General features: G+C 36.2%; 1 protein-coding gene and 1 pseudogene across 4 annotated transcripts in view; one reads left to right on the forward strand and one right to left on the reverse strand.

Annotated features, from left to right (window-relative positions):
* The window catches only part of CEP350 (centrosomal protein 350), a 163246-nt gene that overhangs the window by 62172 nt on the left and 79702 nt on the right, over positions 1-21372 (forward strand). For all 4 annotated transcript variants that reach the window (XM_023194268.3, XM_023194269.3, XM_023194270.3 and 1 more), the window contains 5 exons: positions 4152-5212; positions 6888-7038; positions 8623-8786; positions 15890-16064; positions 18444-18664. In XM_023194268.3, the coding sequence (XP_023050036.2) occupies positions 4152-5212; positions 6888-7038; positions 8623-8786; positions 15890-16064; positions 18444-18664 (1772 nt within the window). The remainder of the gene's footprint in view (positions 1-4151; positions 5213-6887; positions 7039-8622; positions 8787-15889; positions 16065-18443; positions 18665-21372) is intronic.
* Positions 1865-2326, reverse strand: LOC111527793 (annotated as a pseudogene).

Consider the following 21372-nt stretch of genomic DNA (forward strand, 5'->3'; position numbering starts at 1 on the left):
CGCCCGGCCTTGAAACTCTTTGAGAATGCATAAATAGAAATCAAAATCACTATCCAATTTTGGGTTACAGGGTTTTTTTTGGAGACAGGGTTTCACTCTCTTGCCCAGATCGGAGTGCAGTGGCACAATCTTGGTTCACTGCAACCTCCACCTCCCACGCTCAAGCGATTCTCTTGCCTCAACCTCCTGCATAGCTGGGATTACAGGCATGGGCCACTACCACCTTGCTAATTTTGTGTTTTTAGTAGAGATGGCGTTTCACCATCTTGGCCAGGCTGGTCTTAAACTCCTGACCTCAAGTGATCCACCCACCTTGGCCTCCCAAAGTGCTGGGATTACAGGCATGAGCCACTGCACCTGGCCCACATAGTCCTTTTTTTACCCCATTGTCCCTAGAATAATACTGTCAATAAAAATAGCTAACATTTATTAGTGTTTCTTAGATTCCAGGCAATGATCTAAGTACTTTGCATATATTATCTTATTTAACCCTTGTAATTCCTTGAGTTAGGTACTGTTGTTATTCCTGTTTTACAGAAGAGGTAATTGAGGCCTAAAGAGCCTTCTCAAAGGTCAAAACATTAATGATAGAGATAGGCTTTAATTTAGCCAGTGTGACTCTAGAAGCCTGTGCTTTAACTACTCTACATACTACTCCCCAAAAGTGAAATATTTCGTATGCTTTGCTTAAGGTTCTAAATACATTTCAAACTTTAAGTGTAAATAACATTTTTGTTTTGAATTTGAATGCTTTTATTTATTTATTTATTTATGTTTCTAAGTGTCATCTCTGGAGAGGATTGAATGCTTTTAGATAGGTGATACTTTCTAGTTCACCTCAGTCCTATTATTGTTGTCAGACATACCCTGCTATATTAATGTCTCCAATTTTTACCTTTCTCTGAATTTCCTTCTAATTTTAAACAAGTTATCCAATATTAAAAGCAAACCAAACACAAACAAATCTAGTAAGTATTAGACCATACTACCTTGTATCAGTTCCTCGCTTTTCTTTTAATATCCAACTTCTTTGACTCGTGATGTCTAACTTGTGTCCACTTTCTTGCTATCCAATTCCTGAGCTCCACCATTCCGTTAGTAGTTTTAGCATAACTTTATGTTTAAAAGCATGCTACTTTTTGCTTAAAATTTGGCATTTCTTTTCCTTGCTCTTTATATCCTATTGTGTTAGCTACCTGGAAAACTCCAGATTCCATATCTGACCTTGAAAACTGAAGATCCAACTTAACAGGCATTTTCCTTGGCTAGCAGAGTTAATTACTTCTTCATCTATACCCTACTGAACTTTTTAAATCTTTGTTTTAGTATTTGTGATGTCTTATTTTAGCTGTTTGTTTATTAGTCTGTCATCCATGCTAGATCTTGAGATCCTAAAGTGTAAGAATTAAGCCTTTTTACTTGTTTTTAATTTGGAGACAGGGTCTTGCTTTTTCACACAGGCTGGAGTACAGTGGCATGATCGTAGCTCACTGCAGCCTCAACCTCTTAGATTCAAGTGATCCTCCCACCTCAGCCTCCCAAGTAGCTGCGACTGCAGGCATGCACCACCATGCCTGGCTAATTTTTATTTTATTTTTTGTGGAGATGAGGAGCTTGCTATGTTGCCCAGACTGGTCTTGAACTTCTGGCCTCAAGTGATTGATTCTTCTGCCTCAGCCTCCCAAGTAGGTAGGATTACAGCTGTGAGCTACCATGCCCAGCTCAGGATTAACTGGATTAAGTGTATCCATTTTTGTCTCCTGTTTCTCTACCATCAATATAGCACCTGCTATAAAATTGGCATTCTAAATACTTGAATTTAAAGCTCTTGGATTTTTATTCATCAGTATCTTTTTTGTTTTTGGAAGCACCAGAGTCCATGAGGCATTTTATTTGTAACTGTATGTATTACATCCCTAGAAAAAGAATCCCAGGATTTTCCCTCCTGTGTGTTTTCATCTTGCTTCCTCATGGTCCATGATGCCAGCTGAGGTTGTCAGTACAATGAAACCAAACTGGTGGGATGGAAGCAGGTTATTCCGCCATTTTTCTAGATCTTTGAGTTGCACATCAAATCTGGGGCTGATCACTCTACACTTGTTTAGCCTGCCTATAAGGTTCACAATTTTCCCAGCTCTGTGATCATCAATGATTTCAAATTCGCCAATGTAACCATGCTTCATCATCACAGTGAGAAACCGGACGATGACTTTGGAGCACGGCCTAATAAGCACCTGGCGTTTGCCTCTCTTTTCGGCATTGTTGATGCTCTTGAGAGCATCAGCCAGGACATTCGTGCGCACCATTGTGGCAGCACGGAAAGATGGCGGAAAGGGCAGTATCTTTTATATTATAACTTCCTTTGTATTCCCATTACTACCAGCTTAGTTTAGGCCCCAGTAACCTCACACTTTGCATTTGTAATAGCCTATATTCTAAGACATAGAATCTGTGCTCTAGTCTTTCTTCCTTCATTCTAATGACATGCTTTTCAACTTCTTATTGTCCTGGTTACCCCTCTTCAGATGACTTATTTTAATCCAGTTGCAGAACTTTACATTTATCCATATTAGTTTGGTTTAAGATTGCAGCCTATAAAAATAAATTTGTCTCATAATTTGGTCATTTGTTGGGTCAGCCATGCCTCCCAACTTTATGTCATCTGCAAGTTTGATAAGCATACCTTTATGTCATCATCCTAAAATAAGACAAGACCAAGGACAAAGCCTCATGTTGTTGTCCTTTTTTTTTTTTTTTTTTTTTTTTTTTGAGACAGTCTTAACTGTGTCTCCCAGCTGGAGTGCAGTGGCACCATCTTGGGCACTGCATCCTCCACCTCTCGGGTTCAAGTGATACTTGTGCCTTACTTAACCTCCCAAGTAGCTGGGACTACAGGCACATGCCACCATGCCCAGCTAATTTTTTTGTATTTGTAGTAGAGATGGGGTTTCGCCGTTTTGCCCAGGCTAATCTCAAACTTTTGGCCTCAAGTCATCCGTCTGCTTCAGCCTTCCAAAGTGCTGGGGTTACAGGCATCAGCCACTGTTCCTGGCCTGTTCCTCTAAGGGTCTTCTTAGTAGTTGATGTTGTCCTGTAATCTCTCTGTAGTATCCCTTAATATAGAGGAAGTCTATGGTCTGGAGATATAGGTAAATACACATAATGTTGTTTAGGACATCTTTATTCTGTTTCTAGACTTAATGGATACCCTACCCTGTATATTTATATTTATAGTTGCATATTTATAGTTGGCACTCATAGTTTTGCATTTAATTGTTTCACATTCATTAATTTTTCACAAGTATTAGTAGGGGATAATAACCTCCCTGTTTAGCATGTACATTGTTAAACATAAGTGTTCAGCATGTAGTAAATATTTGTTGATTAGAATAATCTATATCATGTCTACATTAATATTTAGCAATTTTAAGCATTTCTCTTTTATGTAATGTTGTTTTAAAAACTATAATCAGGGCCGGGCGCGGTGGCGCAAGCCTGTAATCCCAGCACTTTGGGAGGCCGAGATGGGTGGATCACGGGGTCAGGAGATCAAGACCATCCTGGCTAACACGGTGAAACCCCGTCTCTAATAAAAAACACAAAAAACTAGCCGGGCGAGGTGGCGGGCGCCTGTAGTCCCAGCTACTCGGGAGGCTGAGGCAGGAGAATGGCGTAAACCCGGGAGGCGGAGCTTGCAGTGAGCTGAGATCCGGCCACTACACTCCAGCCTGGGCGACAGAGCAAGACTCCGTCTCAAAAAAAACTATAATCAGTATTGTAAGGAATTTTGTTTATAGAGTTTTAAAGATCTTATTGCCTTCTTTTAAATAGTTTTTTAAAAAATATGGCATCTTAGTTGAAAAAAAGCAGTTTGCAAAACAGTATATATGGTAAAATCCCATTTTTGTACAAACAATACCACCAAAACATAATGTACACATAGAAAAATGTTTGGAAGGATATAATTCTAAATGAAATATTAACAGTGCCTCTTTTTTATTGTTTTGCTGAATGATCTTTATCTTTTTTATGTTTTTTATCTGTCCTTATTTTGTTGCAGTGCATACTCACTACTCTTATAATCAGACAAAAACAAAACTTTTTTTAAATGATGGTTTAGTTAGCTAACATATTGTGACTTTCATTTCCAGGAAAGACTTGATGGAATCTACATGGATGCAGCCTGACAGATTGAGCCCACAAGTTCACCATTCTCAACCACAGCCTTTTGCTGCAACAGCTGGAAGTTTACTCTCCCATCTCTTGAGTCTAGAGCATGTAGGAATTTTGCATAAGGATTTTGAATCTATTTTACCAACCAGAAAGAATCATAATATGGCTTCAAGGCCATTAACTTTTACACCTCAACCATATGTGACCTCACCAACTACTTATACAGATGCCTTGTTAAAACCTAGTGCCAGTCAATATAAGAGTAAACTAGATCGTATTGAAGCCTTGAAAGCAACAGCTGCTTCTTTGTCCAGCAGAATTGAAAGTGAAGCCAAGAAATTAGCTGGGGCCAACATTAACTATGGGTCAGCATGGAACACTGAGTATGATGTGCAGCAGGCACCTCAAGAAGATGGACCTTGGACCAAGGCTGTAACTCCACCTGTGAAAGATGATACTGAAGATGTTTTCTCTGCCAGAATTCAGAAGATGCTGGGAACCTGTGTGTCTCATGCAACTTTTGATGATGATCTTCCTGGTGTAGGCAATCTCAGTGAATTTAAAAAGCTTCCTGAGATGATAAGACCTCAGAGTGCCATATCAAGCTTTAGAGTGAGATCCCCTGGTCCCAGACCAGAAGGGCTACTGGCACAGTTATGTAAAAGGCAGACTGACTCTTCTAGCTCTGATATGCAAGCCTGTTCTCAAGACAAAGCCAAAATATCTCTTGGTTCTAGCATAGATTCAGTCAGTGAAGGGCCTCTTCTTAGTGAGGGGAGTCTCTCCGAAGAAGACGGAGACCAGCACGGACAGCCCCTTTTGAAAGTAGCAGAAATTTTAAAAGAAAAGGAATTTTGTGCTGGAGAAAGAAATAGTCATGAACCCATCAAAGAGTTTCAGAAAGAGGCTGAAAAATTCTTGCCACTTTTTGGGCACGTAGGTGGGACACAAAGCAAAGGGCCATGGGAAGAACTGGCAAAGGGAAGCCCACATAGCGTCATTAATATTTTTACAAAATCCTATCAGTTATATGGAAAAGGTGAGAAAAATAAGTATAGCTTGTACTATTTGTATATTAAGATGAATTATAATTTCTGTACAAGATATATACTTTAGTACGCATTTTTCATTGAGTGGATAATGGAGACATTATTGTCCGTATTAGTCATCTTCTAAATTTCCTGCAAGCCTCAAATAGAGTATTAATAATTTAATCTTTAAGATTTCATTTAAAAATTGTTATTGTCATAAAATAATAGTTGACTGGTAGTTGTAGAAATTTTTATCTAGTTCAGGATTGGATATATATCACATATATACTACATTTTCTGTGACCATAGTTATGTACTTCTATAGAAACTAAGTATAAGCTGGGCATGGTGGCTCACACCTGTAGTCCCAGGACTTTCAGAGTCCAAGGCAGGCGGATCACTTGAGGTTAGGAGTTCAAGATCAGCCTGGCCAACATGGTGAAACCCCGCCTCTACTAATAATACAAAAAAAATTTAGCTGGGTGTGGTGGCATGCAACTGTAATCCCAGCTACTCGGGAGGCTGAGGCATGAGAACCACTTGAACCTGGGAGGCAGACATTGCCGTGAGCTGAGATCATGCCACTGCACTCCAGCCTGGGCGACAGAGTGAGACTCCATCTCAAAAAAAAAAAAAAAAAAAAAAAAAGAAACTAAGTTAAGTATGTTTCTTACCATGGTGGTGATTTATGAATTCTTGGGAATATAGCAATCAAGAATTGAGAGGGATAACTGTAGTAACATTTCTAATATGAAAACAACTCTATTAATGTTTGTTGAAACTAGTTTGAATAGCAATCAGACTTTGAACAGTAACGTAGCTATGTATTTGAATCCTGAAACAATGACTTCTAACGTTCCCTTCTTATCCCTGAAATCCCGTAACACAGCTTTCCTTTTCTATGATGGACTCAATTCCCTCAAGTCCCTTTCTCTATCCTTCCTGCTATATATGGAATCTGCCCATTTTATAGTCACATTATCTTAGAATTTCCGGATCGGAGATTTCCCCTCTATATAGTGAATGTATTTCATCTGTTCCTCTTATGCTCAACTGGGTATCACGTTGCTTTTTCCTAGAATTCATATTTAGGTATTTCTTAATGGTCTTGTATAGACCTTCATATGCTATTGCTTTCTTTTGTTTAGCCACATTTCTATTAGTGGTAATTTTAAATTTGTTTTGATTTGAAAGTTATTTTGATTTTTTTTGATGAAAGTAAAGTGCTTAAATCAACATCTTTTTTTAATAAGAAAATTGTTTCTTCTTAAGTTCTATTAAATGTTCATTAAGATTTTATAGTTAAACTAAAATATTTAGAGATGAAATGAGAATGAAATGTTATCTGCAATTTGCTTTAGAATAGTCTGGAGGGTGGTAGATGAAGGTAGTAGGAGGTTTATTTGAAACTAGATTGGTGATGTATTGGTCATTGTTGAAGCTGGATGATGAATACTTCGGTTTCATTATACTAATCTCCCTGTTTTTATGTATGTTTTAAATTTTCCTAATAAAAAGCTTTTAAAAAGTATCGTTGGATATAAAGGTAAATAGAAAAGAAGCACTATTAAAGGAAACTAAAATGTCCCTAAGCCCATATTGCTAATCTCCATGTATGGGATGCTTTTCTTATAGTTTCTTGATTTTCATTTTTAACTATGTTTCAATTATTACTTTTGCCAGGGTTTGAAGATAAGTTGGACAGAGGAACATCAACATCACGGCCTTTGAATGCCACCACAACTCCTTTAAGCAGTGTTTCATATGAAGATGATTTTGTCTCCTCTCCAGGGAGTGGGACTTTGACAGAAAAAAAGTCAACTCTTGAACCTCAGTAAGAAAATATTGGCAATATGGAATAAACTCTGAAGAGTGAGAAAATGTACAAATGAGAACTCTGGTCTGAATATTAGCAAAGTTTTGCTTGTTTAAAGATACATATAGAGGCTGCACATCGTAGTGGAAATCCAGGGCATGGGGCTCTGGATCCAGACTGCCTTTGTTTAAATCCAGGCTCTCCTGATTATTAGTTGTTTGTATTTATGCACATTACTTAGCCATCCTATGCTTCTGCTTCCTTCTCTGTAAAATGGGGACATTAATAGTACCTGCCTGCCTCATAGAGTTGTTATGAGTATTAAATGAAATATAGTGAGGCTAAGGCATGAAAATTGCTTGAACCTGGGAGTTGGAAGTTGCAGTGAGCCGAGATTGGACCACTGCACTCCAGCCTGGGTGACAAAACTAGACCCTATCTCAAAAAAAGAAAGAAAAAAATAAATCACATACTTAGAACAGGACCTGGCACATAGTAAGCAGAGTATAGGTTGTTAAATCAGTCCATGAATTCCCAGTAGAGTATTGGAGTACTGGGAAATTAGTCCATGGTATACTAACATAAAAAGCTTGAGAAATGGTTTTCTGTGATAGAATTGAGGAAGATCAGATAGATACGTGACTCCATGGTTCCAAATAATAAGTAATTTTCTTTATAATCAAGAAAACATTGAAAAATTTGTAAAGCTTTGAAAAACAATAATTATAATGATTATAACATCTGATAATTATTGAGCACTTAGTGTGCAAGACACTGAAAAGACTGAAAGACTTTACCTATATTAACTCATTTTTATAATAGCCTGATGTGGAAAGTATTGTTGTTACCATTTCTGTTTTAGAGAGCAAACTGAAGCAGAGGTTAAATTACTTGTACATAGTCACATAGTAAGTGAATCAGACTTTGTTGGAGAGAATTTTCTCCCTATATTTTGCTACCATATACATTTATCTGTAATTATTCATACTTAATATCATCTTTTTCAAATATTACAAATTATAATCCATGTAAAATTATTAGGTAATCTTATAAAAATTAGTTAAATCTAATTAGATTAGTAGGAATAGGTATGAAAATTATATGAGAAAAAGCATAGTTTTAAGTTTTGAGCTCTAAGGAAAATATCAAATTTTTAAATAAAAACTTTCAATGATTTAATTATGGTGACATTTAATATCACCAATCAATATGATTTGATGCATTTTATTTCCAGGTAGAGGAAGAACATGTTAAGTTATTTTGTGTTCTCCATAAGATTATAAGAGGAGAAATAGTTATAATATATAAATTAAAAATTTGAATAGAAATTGAGGCCATATTTTCCAGTATTCAACATTATATACTTTTCTCTGAATATTAGTTTTTATTGGTTTCACTTACCTGAGATTTTTCTTAGTAACAAATTGAACCATAGGGAACAATCCAGGTTGATGGTGGTTAAAAAAAATTAATAATAAAGTGGAAGCCATCTTTGATTATAGTTATATTCTCCTAGTGATTAAATAGATTTTTAAATATCTTTAATTTAGCTGTGTTGTAAGACTTTTCTTTCTAGAACTGCTATTATTTATTCTTTGACAGTAGCACTTTAGGCCCTCAGGAGGACCATTCTAACAGAAAGTCTGCCTGTGATCCTTCCTCTGTGGATGTTACCTCCCAGCATTCATCAGGAGCCCAGTCTGCTGCATCGTCTCGGTCATCTACTTCTTCTAAAGGAAAGAAAGGAAAAAAGGAAAAGACAGAATGTAAGTGGAATTCCACATGGTAACTTTTTCTCTTACCAATGATTTTGTTGTAGTAATCTAAAGTTGTGATTTGATCCCATAAGAAGTTAGAATTTCTTACAGTAATGTAATTAACTTTCATATTTATCATTATAGTAATACCTTTTGATATATAACATTATGAATCTTTTCCATAATACAAAAGGAATACATTTGCAGTGATAAAAAATTAAAAATTAGAGGCTGGGTGCAGTGGCTCAAGCCTGTAATCCCAGCACTTTGGGAGGCCAAGACGGGTGGATCACGAGGTCAGGAGATCGAGACCATCCTGGCCTACACGGTGAAACCCCATCTCTACTAAAAAATACAAAAAACTAGCCGGGCGAGATGGCGTGCGCCTGTAGTCCCAGCTGCTCGGGAGGCTGAGGCAGGAGAATGGTGTAAACCGGGGAGGCGGAGCTTGCAGTGAGCCGAGATCGCGCCACTGCACTCCAGCCTGGGCGACAGAGCGAGACTCCATCTCAAAAAAAAAAAAAAAATTAAAAATTAGAGATAAACACTCTTCAAGGAAAGACAAATTTCCTTTGAGCCTTCTGTTCAGAGATTAACTACTATTAACATTTTTGATGTATATATAAAATTATACACACACGACTTTATTTTAAAAACAAATTAAATAATTGCTTTATTTAATTAAAGCAATTTAATTAATTGGGTTGGGTTTTTAAAAAAACTTAATAGTATATACATCTCTGAGTATCATTAAATGTAATACCCAGATTTCCTTATCTATAAAATAGAGATAATAGATACTTTATATGGTAATTTTCAAGCTCATATGAAGTTAAGGGAGATAATGTGTACATTCTGGTACCCAGCACTGTAGCTGACTCATTGGCATTCAGTAAATATTTTTGAGTGATTGAGATACCCTTCAATGTCCTCATTTCTACTCTTGGCTTAAATTTGCTCCATAGGCCTACGGAGACGGATAATCGCTGTATAAAGTGATTAGGCAAAGGCTTTGTAAACTCACAGGATGGTGTCTAGCTATGGGAATGATTTTGCTTCTTGCTTCCAAAAATGTTTTTTTCTGGAAGCTGGAAGCTGTCATTCTCAGCAGACTAACACAGGAACAGAAAACCAAACACCGTGTGTTCTCATTCATAAGTGGGAGTTGAACAATGCAAACACATGGACACGGGGAAGGGATCATCACACACTGGGACCTGTCGGGGTTGGGGGGCAAGGGAAGGGAGAGCATTAGGACAAATACCTAATGCATGCGGGGCTTAAAACCTAGATGATGGGTTGATAGGTGTAGCAAACCACCATGGCGCATGTATACATCTGTAACAAACCTGCACGTTCTGCACATGTATCCAAGAACATAAAATAAAAAATAAATACATAAAATAAATCCTGCTTGTTGAGCTAAAAGGCTTCAGGGGGTGGAAGGAACAGGAATAGGAGGAAGACATCAATAAATATAGAAACCTATATTTTAAAAGTAAATCACCTCTAGTTCTTTCTCTTAGAGATAACGGATGTTAACATTCAGACCAGCCTGGCCAATATGGTGAAACGCTCTCTCTAAAGGTACAAAAATTAGCCAGGCATGATGGTGGGTGTCTATAATCCCAGCTACTCGGGAGGCTGAGGCGGGAGGATCGCTTGAACCCAGGAGGCAGAGGTTGCAGTGAGCCGAGATTGCGCCATTGCACTCCAGCCTGAGTGAGACTCTGTCTCAAAAAAAAAAAAAAAAGTATTTATTTTATTTATTTCATTTTATCTTATTTATTTTGCAGAGACGAGGGCCTCACTTTGTTGTCCAGGCTGGTCTCAAACTCCTGGGCTCAAGCAATCCTTCTGCCTCAGCCTCCCAAAATGTTGTGATTATAGGCATGAGCCACTGCCCTCTGCCTATTTTAATTGTGGCAAAATATACATAACATAAAATTTATCATTTTAACCATTTTCAAATACACAGTTCAGTGACATTAAGTACATGCACATTATTGTTGCAAGCATCACCACTGTCACTCCAGAAATTTTTCATATTCCCCTACTGAACTCTGTACCCAGTAAGTAATAACTCCATTCCTCTGTTCATCAGCCGCTGGTAACCACTCTTGTGTTTTCTGTCCCTATGAATTTGACTACTCTAGGTACTTTATATAAGTGGAATAATACAGTATTTGTCTTTTTTATCTGGCTTATTTCACTTAGCATAATATCTGACTCACCGTTCATCTATGTACAGCATGTATCAGAATTTATTTTTATTGCTGAATGATATTCCATGCTGTGTATATGCCATATTTTGTCCATTAATCTGTTGATGGACATTTTGGTATTTTCCACCTTTTAGCTATTGTGAATGATGTTGCTATGAACACTGGTGTACAAATACCCTATTTGAATCCCTGCTTTAACCCAGATACAGAATTGCTAGATCAAATGGTAATGCCATGTTTAATTTTTTGAGGAACTGCCATAATGTTTTCTATAGCAGCTGTACCATTTTACATTCCCACCAGCAACACACAGGGTTCTATTTTGTCTACATTTATGCCAACACTTCATATTTTCTGCTTTTTTGTTAATAGGACATCCTAATGGGTGTGAAATGTTAACATTTTTAGTAAGAGTCCTTCCAGACAATTTGTAGGCACACACAAATAAGAAATTTTATGTGTATGGGATCACATTTTACATGCAATTTTATTCTGTCTATAGGGTGTGGATATCTTTTTTTGTCAGTAAATATGGATTACTATTTGTAAGGATTACCCACTAAACAAACTCTAGACCCATTAAGTGACAGAATACTATTCTGTTTTTGCTTTTTTGTTTTGTTGTTTGAGTTAGGGTCTCACTCTGTCACCCAGGCTGGAGTACAGTGGTGTGATCACAGCTTATGGCTCGCCGTAGCCTCAGCATCCTGGGCTCCATCAGTTCTTCCACCTCAGCCTCCCAAGTAGCTGGGATTACAGGCACACACCACCCCACGTGGCTAATTTTTCCTTTTTTTTGTAGCTATGGCTTCTGCCATATTATCAGGGCTGGTCTCAAACTCCTGGGCTTAAGCAATCCACCTGTTTTAGCTTCCCAGACTGCTGGGATTATAGCCGTGAGCCACCGCACCTGGCTTGTTATTTGAATATATTATAATTTATTTAACTGTTTCCCCATTGCTGGGTATTTAGGTTATTTTCTTTTTTCTTTATTCTATTATAAATACTACTGCATTGAATATCCTTGTAAATACATCTTTATGCATTAGTCGGGTTTTTTCCTATAGGGGAAGATCCTAGAGGTGAGATAATGGGGCAAATAATATGCCATGTTTAAAATGTGGTACATTTTGCCAAATAGCCTTTCAGAAAGTTAGTGCCAGTTTATACTTCCAATGAGAGTGCTAGGAGAAATTATTTTTAAATCGTTAACCTAATACAAGCAGTTTGGAAGTGTTTTGAAAGTCTTTGTAGGACATTTAGACATCATTTTACCAGCACTTCCCAAACTCAGTATTTTCTTGTGAAATATAAGTTTAGTGGTATAGACTGTTTCTTAAGTGTTCTGAGAATAAAAGAGCTCCATGGTTCCATAAATTTGGGAAATTCTTTTAGAGTGAAACAAGATTCTTTCCTGTAAGACTCAAAAACACTGTAAATATGCTAGTGCATTACTTATTTTAGGATAAGGATGAGGCTGTAGTATAAGCATTTTCCAAGTGTATTTTGACCACAGAATCATCAATCATCATTTTATGGCATTAGAATTCAGCTGAACACAATTTGGGAAATGCTGATCTTGCTCAATTCTTTTATTTTGCAATTGTTAGTGTTGGCTAAGTTAGTGTCTCACCTAAGGTCACTAACTTGTTATTGGCAAAGCCCAGATTCTGACTTCTGACTCCCAAATCCAGTCTATCTTCTGCTATGGTATACTGCACAATTTTAAAATATCATGATATAGGCTGAGCGTGGTAGCTTACTCCTATAATCCCAGCATTTTGTGAGGCTGAGAGGGGTGGATCACTTGATGCAGGAGTTCAAACTCCTGTAGTTCGAGACCAGCCTGGGCAACATGATGAAGCCCTGTCTTTAGAAAAAATAGAAAAATTATCCAGGCATGGTGGCACACACATGTAGCCCCAGCTATTGGAGAGGCTCAGGTGGAAGGATCAGTTGAGCCCCTGAAATTGAGGCTACAGTGAGCCATGATCATGCTACTGCACTCCAGCCTGGGCAACAGAGCGAGACCTGTCTCAAAAAAAAGAAAAAATCGTGATATATTGAGTATATGTGTATTAATAATATGATTTCATGTAGGTTTAAAACATTATAATCTAAAACAGATTAGATGAAGTATAGGTAGTGTTTTGTGGCTTTCAGTTTCCCTAATCCTCCCCTGCAGTACCAGAAAAATCCTGATAGATTTCACTTTCCACAGCATCTTCTTTTTTTTTTTTTTTTAAGAATAAAATAATTATAATTATGCATCTTCTTAAATTTAGTTTCTCCTTCATCCCCAAGTTCTAAAATCAGTGTGATTTTAATTGTATATGCTCCATCTGGTGGTGAAAAAGAGTGCCTGCATGCTCTGTACAAAAATTTACCCAGTGTAGTTGAAAGTAGTTGGTAGATTAAAGTGGTAATCCTAAGAAGAAAAAATTTTGCTTTAAGATATGGAATATGGCTTTACATGGCAATCTTTTAATGTAAGGGCATTTTCTTTTCATATGGGTCCCTTGATTGGAGTGTAGGCCTTTCTTGCACAGAACGTTATCTTGTCTATAATTTCTAGTTGTTTAAAGTCAAGAAGAAATTTTAAATTGTGTATGTATTGTCAACAAACAATATTAAGTGAATAAAGCATTCTTACTATGAAAGCAGTGCAGCTTTATTGTAGAAAAATTAGTGATAATCAGTGTTAACAGCTTGCTTCTAGCCTTGGGATCCTAAATAGACTTTATAATAGAGTCCTTTCTGTTTGATTAATAATATTCTGTTTCAGGTGTACAGTTCAGTGGCATTAAGCACATTTATACTGTTATACAACCATCCCCACCACTCAGCTTCAGAACTTTCTGGTTCCCGTACTGAAGCTCTGTATCCATTCAATAATAACTGTCCGTTCCTCCGTCCCTTCAGTTCTGGCAATAACCATTCTAACTTTCTGTCTCTATGATTTTTCACTAGGGAATTTAACCATTTTCAAGTGTACAGTTCGTTAGCATTAAGTACATTCACATTGTTTTGCCATCGTGATCACTATCTATCTCCAGAACATTTTCATCATCCCAAACTAAAATCTATACCCATTCAAAAATAACTCTCATTCTTTTCTCCCAGCGCCTAGTAACAACTGTTCTACTTTCTCTCTCTGAGTTTGCCTATTCTAGCTATGTCATGTAAGTGGAATCATATTTGTCCTTTTGTGACTGTCTTATTTCACTTAGCATAATGTCTTCAAGGTTCATCTATGTTGTAGCATGTGTCAGAATGCCCTTCCTTTTAAGGCTGAATAATATTCCTTTGTATGTATGAGCCACATTTTGTTTGTCCATTCATCAGTTGATGGACACTTGGGTTGCTTTCATCTTCTGACTATTTTGAATAATACTGCTATGAATACGAGTATAAAGGGTAATTTTTTTTCACTTTTGTATTTTGTTTTGTTCTTTAACCATATATATCTTTAAAATATGGCCAGGCGCGGTGGCTCAAGCCTGTAATCCCAGCACTTTGGGAGGCCGAGACGGGCGGATCACGAGGTCAGGAGATCGAGACCATCCTGGCTAACATGGTGAAACCCCGTCTCTACTAAAAAATACAAAAAAAACTAGCCGGGCGAGGTGGCGGGCACCTGTAGTCCCAGCTACTCGGGAGGCTGAGGCAGGAGAATGGCGTAAACCCAGGAGGCGGAGCTTGCAGTGAGCCGAGATCCGGTCACTGCACTCCAGCCTGGGCGACAGAGCCAGACTCCGTCTCAAAAAAAAATAAAAATAAAAATAAAAAATAAAATAAAATTTAACTTAAATTTTGTTGTATATATATAAAGTATATATAGTAATTTTACAACAAATTTTTACAAAAAACTTTATATATACACATTATATATTTATATGTATATATACATAAATATGTGTATATATAAACATATATAGTATATATAATATATAAAATATGTATTTTATATTTAAAATTTTGGGGGGCCACTATTAAAATTTATAGGCAGTTTTGTAATCTGCTTTTTTTAAAGGTAATAAATATTTTCCCATGCTGCTGTTTAAACATACAATCAGGATGAATAGTATACTAGAGTCAGGAGGCCTGAGTGTGTGTCCTATTTCTGCTGTTGACCAGAGCAGAATACCTTGTTAAGCAAGTTGTTAAGCCCCATAGATCTCTAGTTACCTCATCAGTAAATTGGGGATATAGTACTTATTTCATAACATGTTTAAGAGCAATAAGGTACTATATATGAAGTACATTTGACTTACAATGTTCTATATAAATGTGCAGGTTACTATTATCTGTGTCATTTAGACAGGTATTCTCTTGTTAGAAATGTAGATTAAATTTCTTTGAGTTACAAAGTTACACATTGAATAACATGCATAATTTTTGTTTCGTCTCCTTAAGATATATTTCTATGAATAAAATTATTCACTCAGAGAATATGAATATTTTTATAAATCAGGCTACATAGTTCTTACCATAGACTTTTTCGAAAGAATTATGTAGTTCAGTTAGCAGTTGGTACCCAGCTCTGGATTTTATCCTTTAAAAAATTCTTTTTGCTTACTTTCTCATAGGGATAGATTAGTACTTTATTGTTATTTAATATGCTTATCTTTTATTACTAGTTGAGCTAAAAATGATTTATTAATAGCAAGTGGAATTAATGGAAGAAACTTCACTTTCCTTAAATGAAGACAGAAGGATGAACTGCTTTGTTTTAGATATGGAAAACAGATTTTGAATATAATATAGATCAAATTTTAAATATTCTGATTTCTACTTTTTATTATTTTATTGAAATCTATATGTCAATTATCTATCTCAATAACTTCTGATATTGGAAATCAGCTTTATAAGAAATTTGCTTTACAGGGTTGGATTCATTCACTGGAAATGTTCAGAACTCATTTCTTGATGAGGAAAAAGCAGAACATGGCTCCCATCAAGGAAAGAAATCTGGGACCAGCAGCAAACTTTCTGTTAAAGATTTTGAGCATACTCTTGATACAGATAGCACTTTGGAAGATCTTTCTGGACATTCTGTGAGGTAAAGTAATGTGTGCTTTATACTGTAATTCATGTATAATTAAAGTTATAATATAATATTCAGAAAATCCATATAATGAATTTTAGCTCAGCAGTCTCCTTAACTGTGCATGTCTGAGCTACTACAAAATTGTATATATTACAAATAGACTTCAGAGCTTTGTTCACAGCTCTAATCTTAGTCTGTATATTAGAATATGGTCATGTATCATCTAAACTGTTACAACCTCTTTCTCAGGAATTCTCTCCCTCTAGTACAACCTGGTTTTCTATGCTGAATGCTGTTGTTAGTTGTTTTCTTGGCTCAATCTTTTGACTAAGCAGCTACCCTGCTTAGGGTACTTTGTGAGGTCATAGATCAATTCTAAGTGCCTAACTCTACTTAAAGTGTTTTCGCTGGGCTACCACAAACTATCTCATTTCTTTTGTCTATCTATTTCAATTCTCATCTATTCATCCATTCTTCCAACACAGCTACTTAGCATACTTATTGTCTTATTGTTTATTTCTTCCTCTGAACTTTTCTGCTCAACTTACTAGAACACTCAGGCAGATTTTGAAATCTCACTCTTACTGATTATGGAGCTTGCATACTGTTTTTTTCTTCTTTCTAATATCGTATACGATGCACTTAGTCTGTTGCTTACAAATAACCTTCAGTTGTTGCTAGCTATATAGTTCCTACTCATTTGTCCATATGACTTTTCATCTGTGCACTGGTTTTATCTTGGAAATTGAGGCTCTGAGAAGACACGGATTTATTTTTTCCTTTTAAAGGAACTTTGGGCTTTTTCTAGTACTGTGACACATAAAGATGACCATTTTCAGTGCTTTCATGTTACAAATCATATTGCATCATTAATGCCATTATTTCTGTATTTAAAATTAAATTTTATTTTCTTTGTCAGTGATTTTGGAATTTAGAAAACTTTACCTTTCCTTAAGAATTACTCTGATGATTTAACTTGATAAAATTTACAAAGTTAAACATTTCTTAATGAGATCCATAGCCAAATAAGTTTCATCAATGCCCCATACTGCAATCTAGATTTCCCCTTCCCCACCCATGGAGATTCACAGGGATAAAATAATTTGATAAGGAGGCTTTGATAAGGAGGAGTCCAGATTTTTCAAAACTTGTTTAACCTCCTTTTTTTTTTTTTTTTTTAAACTTGTTTGGCTGTAGTCACTCTTTGACCCCAAGCTCTTTCTCTTTCTTTTTGGGAAAGCTTATTGACATTATTGGAAATACACTTTTAGAAATGCTAGTCTAGCTAAATTTTATGTGCAAAGCAAATATAAATTCACCTTATAAAACCCTAAGGTGAGGTGCAGAGTACTTTGTTTTGTTTGATATTGTATTTTAATTATTTAATGGAAATTTGTTAAAATGATCATTCTTTTTGTGTTTCATGCATGAAATAGACTGTTAGAAATAGTATTTATCTAAAGTATCAATAGAAAATTAAGGGTCAGGTAAACACAGGGGTGCCTCTCAGGCCTACTTCTATTCAAATATTTTTATACTGGATATAAGAGAAATTTTTACCTTTGAAAACTATTTCATCATTTTATTAGAAGCTAAAAGCAAACTTGTTTCAGTATGTTGGCAATATAACTGTGCTAAAATGCTTTATAGAGTATCTTTGAATAATTTATTCAGTAAATAAATATTCAGTGCAAGGCAACATGCTTGATGTTATGAGAAATAATACCTTTAATGAGCTTACTTTTTCAAAGAAAGGCTAGCAATGTGTCTTGTACTGAATTAAATGCCTTAAGAGTTGTTACAAACTGTTGTGTTACTTATTAGAAAGTTCAAGAAAGAAATGTATTAACAAGTAGATGTAAAGAAATGAAATAAGTATTTAGAGATGGATAGTGTGAAAATTTTTTCTGAGACTCTTGGATTAACAAGAGGGTATAACAAAAGAATAATTTTTGTCTTTTCTTACCTTTTAACATAAAATATTTGATTCTCTTTCAGAGATGTATTTTAAGACTCATATATGGCTCCAATTTTATTGCTGTAGAGTGTCTATTTTAGAAGACTTTGCTTCATGCTATAACGAGTGAATCATAATATATGTACACTGTAGAGGGAACAGTTCAGTGCTAGTTTAATTAAGCTACTCCCTTTCCATTGTACTTAGGGCAAGGTTTGTGCCATGCTTGTGCCCCACTGTAATTCTAGCAATTAGAGGAATATTCATAGTCATTCATTCAGCATAGTGACTGTATTAACGAATAAATGCCTAAATCACAACTTTTTAAAGCTAATGTTGATAAAGTTTTTTTATATATTGTTCTTTTGAATGATTTAGCTGGTTTACAAAGTACTTATCCTTCCTCTAATGTTTTTGTGGATCAAAATTTCTAGTGTCTCATCAGATAAGGGAAGATCTCAGAAAACTCCAACTTCTCCCCTGTCACCAAGTTCCCAGAAATCGTTGCAGTTTGACCTTCCAGGAACTTCTTCAGAAAGATCTAAGTCATCAGTAATGCCTACAACTATAATAGGATTTAAGCCTACTGCAGCTCTCACTGATTTGAACCTGGCTGCCAGCAGAACAACGACAGAGAATGTGGCTCCAATACCAAGTAAGTAGATCCATGCAATTGTAATTTTTAGAATACGATATGAAATTTTTTCTCTCAAAATTCCTTTTCTTTCAATTGAGTCATAGGGAAATATTTCAAGTGAATATGATTACTTTTCAAGTATTAAAACCTGCCAGAAATTAAATACTGAAAAGCACAAGAGATTCCGTAATGTTGAATTTTTTCCCATCTTGTCAGCCAGCATTAGTCAAAACATATCTGAAAACTGTGTCCCATATGTGCACTCCTGTTTATATGTATACATATGTATGTATACACACGTACGTGTGCACGCACATAGAAGTAAAGTACATTGTACAGGCATACCTTGTTTTATTGTGCTTGACTTTATTGCATTTCACAGATACTGCAGGGTTTTTTGGTTTTTGTTTTTGTTTTTGTTTTTGTTTTTGTTTTTTACAAATTAAAGGCTCATGGCATTGAACAAATTCATTAGTGCCATTTTTCCAGCTTTTCGTTATTACTATGTCTGTTATGGCGATCTGTGATTAGCGATCTTTGATGTTCCTGTTGTATTAATAATTGTTTTAGGTGCCACCAACCAGTCCATTTAAGAGGGCAAACTTAATGGATCGATGTTGTGTGTGTTCTGACTGCTCCACCAACTCACCCTGTTCCCCTCTTCAACCCTCCCTCTGGCCTCCTTATTGCCTGAGACACAATGATATTAAAATTAGGCCAGTTACTAACCCTACAATGGTCTCTTAAGTGTTCACGTGAAAGGAAGGGTCACATCTCTCACTTTAAATCAGAAGCTACAAATGATTAAGCTTAGTGAGGAAGGGATGTCAAAAGCCAAGATATGCCAAAAGCTAGGCCTCTTGTGCTAGTTAGCCAACTTGTGAATGCAAAGGAAAAGTTTTTGAAGGAAATGAAAGGTATCATATGAATGATAGATAAGAAAACACAATAACCTTATTGCTGATATGGAGAAAGTTTTAGGGACTGAGATAAAAGATCACGCCAGTGGCATCTTTAAGCCGAAGCTTAATCCAGCGCAAGACCCTAATCCTCTTCAATTTTGTGAAGCCTGGGAGAGGTGAGGAAGCTGCAAAAGAAAAATTGGAAGCAGCAGAGGCTAAAGAAAGAAGCCATCTCTATAAAATAAAAGTGCAGGGTGAAGCAAGAAGTGCTGAGGTAGAAGTTGCAGCAAGTTATCCAGAACATAATTGATGAAAGTGGCTGCACTAAACAGATTTTCAATGAGATGAAACAACCTTATGTTGGAAGAAAATGTCATCTAGGACTTTCATAGCTAGAGAGAAGTTAGTGGTTGGCTTCAGAGCTCAAAGGATGAGCTGACTATTTAGGGGTTAATACAGCTGACAACTTAAAGTTGCAGCCAAGGCTCATTTACCATTCTGAAAATCCTAGAGTCCTTAAGAATTATGCTAAATCTACTCTGCTTGTGCTGTATTAATGGAACAACAAAGCCTGAATGACAGCACATCTGTTTACAACACTCAAGCTTACTGAGTATTCTAAGCCCACTGTTGAGACCTACTGCCCAGGAAAAAAAAAAAAAGATTTTTTTCAAAGTGTTCTTTTCAGAATTTGAAAAAATATTTATTCCTGCTTATTGACAATGCACCTGGTCATCCAAGAGCTCTGATGGACATAAAAAAGGACATAAAAAAGGAGATTAATGTTTTTATGTCCCCTAACACAAAATTCATTCTGTACCCATGGATCAAATAGTAATTTCAACTTTTAAGTCTATTTAAGAAATGCACTGTGTAAGGCTATAGCTGCCATAGATAGTGATTCCTCTGCTGATTTAGGCAAATTAAATTGATCACCTTCTGGAAAGGATTCACCATTATAGATGCCATTAAGAACATTTGTGATTCGTGGAAGGAGATCAAAATATGAACATTAACAGAAGCTTGGAAGAAGTTGATTCCAGCCCTCATGGATGACTTTGAGGGGTTCAGAACTTCAGTGGAGGAAATAACTGCAGATATGGTAGAAATAGCAAGAGAACTAGAATTATAATTGGATCCTGAAGATGTTACTGAATTGCTGCAGTCTCATGACAAAAGTTGAATGAATGAGTAGTTGCTTCTTTTGCATGAGCAAAGAAAGTGGTTTCTTGAGATGGAATCTACTCCTAGTGAAATGACAAAAATGGTTTAGAATATTACGTAAACTTTAATTGATAAAGCAGTGGCAGGGTTTGAAAGGATTGTCTCCAGTTTTGAAAGAGGTTCTACAGAAAGTGGGTCAAATGCTACCAAACAGCATTACATGCTCCAGAGAAATCTTTTGTGAAAACAAGCGTCAATCGATGCAGTAAACTTCATTATTGCCTCATTTTAAGAAATTGCCACAGTCACTCCAGCCTTCAGCAACCACCCCGATCAGTCAGTAGCTATCAACATTGAGGTATGACCTTCCACCAGCAAAAAGATTAGGACTTGCTGAAGGCTCAGATGATCGTCAGCATTTTTTAGCAGTACAGTATTTTTAAATTAAAGTATGTACATTTTTTTAGACATAATGCTATTACACACTTACTAGATAGACTACAGTATAGTGCAAATATAACTCTTATGTGCACTGGTAAACCAAAAAATTTGTGTGACTTGCTTTATTCTGATATTTTTTCCTTTGGTCTGGAACTGAACCTGCAGTATCTCCAAGGTATTCCTGTACTGAGTCCCAGTTTTTTCTACATAGGAAAACAA

This window comes from Piliocolobus tephrosceles, chromosome 1 (genome assembly GCF_002776525.5).
Source record: "Piliocolobus tephrosceles isolate RC106 chromosome 1, ASM277652v3, whole genome shotgun sequence".
In the NCBI taxonomy this organism is placed as follows: domain Eukaryota; kingdom Metazoa; phylum Chordata; class Mammalia; order Primates; family Cercopithecidae; genus Piliocolobus; species Piliocolobus tephrosceles.